This window comes from Lathyrus oleraceus, chromosome 1, assembly GCF_024323335.1.
Source record: "Lathyrus oleraceus cultivar Zhongwan6 chromosome 1, CAAS_Psat_ZW6_1.0, whole genome shotgun sequence".
In the NCBI taxonomy this organism is placed as follows: Eukaryota; Viridiplantae; Streptophyta; class Magnoliopsida; order Fabales; family Fabaceae; genus Lathyrus; species Lathyrus oleraceus.
In genome coordinates, this window is record NC_066579.1 from 430,961,715 (window position 1) to 430,964,894 (window position 3,180).

Consider the following 3,180-nt stretch of genomic DNA (forward strand, 5'->3'; position numbering starts at 1 on the left):
AAAAACGGTTCCCTGTACCCTGTTTATTTAGAACTAAATGGATGACTAATTAAGTACTCTAGACATATCATTATTTTTTCACTATCACTAGTACATATAAAATTTTAAAATGTCACAAGCATATATAATTAAATGCTCATTAATTTGTTGTAATGTTAGATATTTTTGCAAACTATACTCCACACGAAATCGTGGATGAATATGCTCCAAATATTTGGGTTCGTACAGAAAATAGTCTTGACCACTGTATCGTTTGGTAAACACACGAGTTAATTACTTCTCCTTTTTCTGTCATTCTACTTTTCTACTCTGCTCTGTAAAATAACCACAGGAAATTGACTGGAATTACAAGAAAAGAAAACCTAATGGATGCATCAGCACCGCACGCCCAGCCCCACTCATCTCTTATAGCTTAATCTAACCAATCTCTGCCACGTGATCATGCCCCCCTTAAAACCTCTCACGTGCCTATATTCATCCTCTCACGTGCCTCTTTCATAAACCACTTCTTTTTTACCTCTTCAATATAAATAAATACACACAACCACCCTCTTCTCTCCATTACAAACCACTATAGCACTTTCTCTCTAAACGCATTCAATTTTCAATTCAATTCACTGTTTCTTCTTATCTCAAGATAAAAAAAAATGTTTCTTCAATAAATTATATGGTAGTAGTATTTTTTCCATCATGTTAGAGAGTGGTAGTGATCGTGATTCTGGGATGAGTTTAGAAACAGTTAATTCCAATACACAGAGAACTTCTTTAAGCAGCGCCACTGAAAGCATTTGCAGCACAAGTTTCAGCCGTCTCTCTTTCGAACTCCTTCCGTCATCCTCACCGGAGAGTCTCTCCATCAAACCTCACCGTTCCTCCGATTTTGCCTACTCCGCCATCCGCAAATCCGGTCTCACCTTCCGTGACTTCCACCTTCTCCGCCGCATAGGCTCCGGTGACATAGGCACAGTATACCTCTGTCGCTTACGTGACTCGTCCGTAAACTACATCAACGACGAGGATAGTTCGTTCTACTACGCCATGAAAGTTGTTGACAAAGACGCTGTTGCTCTCAAGAAGAAGTCACACAGAGCAGAAATGGAGAGAAAGATTCTCAAGATGCTTGATCATCCTTTTCTCCCTAGTCTCTATGCCGAGTTCGAAGCTTCTAATTTCTCTTGCATTGTAATGGAGTTTTGCTCCGGCGGTGACTTGCACTCTCTCCGTCACCGTCACCCTCGTAACCGTTTCTCTCTCTCCTCAGCACGGTAAGTACCTCTTTCTTTTCTATTTTGTGGAAAATGAATTAATAAAGTCAATATATAAATAAATTAATTAATATTTATTTATCTATTGTTACAGGTTTTACGCGGCTGAGGTGCTTGTAGCATTGGAGTATCTGCACATGTTAGGAATAATTTACAGAGATCTAAAACCGGAAAACGTGTTAGTCAGATCAGACGGTCACATCATGCTCTCTGATTTTGATCTATCTCTTTGCTCCCACGCAATCCCAGCCGTTGAGTTATCACCAGACGATCCACCACTGGATGTATCCTGCACCCGTCCGCATTCCATTTCTTCTCCTTTCAAGTGTCTCTCGAAGCGACTTTTCCGGTCCAGAAAGGTTCAAACATTTCAATCAAACCGGCTTTTTGTCGCTGAACCCGTTGAAGCACGGTCTTGTTCGTTCGTCGGAACACACGAGTACGTTTCACCGGAAGTAGCTTCCGGAAACTCTCACGGCAACGCTGTGGACTGGTGGTCGTTTGGGATATTCATCTACGAGATGGTGTACGGAAGAACACCGTTTGCGGGCCCATCGAATGAAGCAACTTTGCGCAACATTATAAAAAAACCTCTTAGTTTTCCTACTGCTACGCCTTCCAGTACGCTTGAAATGCACGCGCGGGATCTTATTTCCGGTTTGCTTAATAAAGACCCGAACCGTAGACTCGGGTTGAAGCGGGGCGCTGCTGACGTTAAGATGCATCCGTTTTTTGTTGGGCTTAACTTGGCGTTGATACGGATGGTAACGCCGCCGGAGGTTCCTGGTTTAAGAAGGAACAAAACGACGCCGTTTGTCTCCGGGAAAGATAGTAACGGTAACCGAAGTTCCAGTAAACAGCACCCTGCTTCGTCGTTTGATTACTTTTAAGAGTTTAAGTATGGCCGATTTTTGCGCCCCCGTGTACGGTCGGTGGTTTAAGAGTTTTAAAATAAAAATGGCGGGTGACGTATATTAATGTGTAAATTTATTTATGCTACTCTATTTTTGTAACCTATTTTATTAAATAAATTATATGATTATTACTATAATAATACTACATTTATGTGATGTGTTGCGTATGAGGCGAACTGAAAGTAAGGAAAAGGAAATAGTTTATTGAATTGAATAGTGTTTTGAGTTGTGAGGAAACTAGGATTGGGTTATTACTATTATACTAAGATAAATGAATGGTGGCATTTTTTGTTGCAATATGATATGATGAATTCATAATAGACGCCTTGAAAAGCTGAATTTGGGGTTGTCTTTCCTTTTATAGAATTGTTGGGTTGGTTTGGATAGAATAGGACTGGTAGAAATAAGTTTACTTGACATTACTAAATTCAGAAGTTTCTTTGCTTAATTTCTCCTCACCTGTTTGGAGATTTTATTTAATTATACACTCCTAAGTCATTCAGTTGTATATACTAGATCAGTCTCCTAGACCTATACATACACGGTAATATATATTTTTTAATTTAAAAAGTTATTTTAAAATGATAATATTTTAAATAATATTTTAAAAATTGGATTAGACCGAGTGATTTAATCGATTAGGGTAGAGAGAATGATTTTAATTATATATTCTTATATTTTTTTATTACTTCTTTAAGAATAAACATATACATCAATATAAATATATTATAGATTATAGATTTATTTTGTTTCCATTATAAAAAAAAATTGAATTCGTTAATATTTGTGATATATTTATAAAATTTAAATTTAAATTATTAGTTTATTTAATAAAATCATATGTGATTGATTGAATCAATTAAATTTTAAATAGAAAGTTACGTCAATACAACACTAAACAACTCACGCATATATATAGAATGGTTAACGTGTGAAATTAATAACTCATAAATGCACACGCTCATTAGTAACATACACACCATAATTATTCAATGAAGTAA

At 36.9% G+C, this 3,180-nt stretch overlaps 1 protein-coding gene across 1 annotated transcript; it reads left to right on the top strand.

Moving 5' to 3' along the window:
- Positions 1–542: 542 nt before the first annotated feature.
- On the top strand, positions 543–2,335 carry LOC127079862 (protein kinase PINOID). The gene is made up of 2 exons (XM_051020222.1): positions 543–1,265; positions 1,360–2,335. The coding sequence occupies exons 1-2, from the start codon at positions 691–693 to the stop codon at positions 2,153–2,155; spliced, it is 1,371 nt and encodes a 456-aa protein (XP_050876179.1). The 5' UTR covers positions 543–690; the 3' UTR covers positions 2,156–2,335.
- The last annotated feature ends 845 nt before the right edge of the window (positions 2,336–3,180 follow it).

Coding starts and splice junctions, on each gene's coding strand:
- LOC127079862 (XM_051020222.1), top strand. CDS start 691: ATGTTAGAGAGTGGTAGTGATCGTGATTCTGGGATGAGTTTAGAAACA. Junction 1,266..1,359: donor TTCTCTCTCTCCTCAGCACG/GTAAGTACCTCT, acceptor CTATTGTTACAG/GTTTTACGCGGCTGAGGTGC.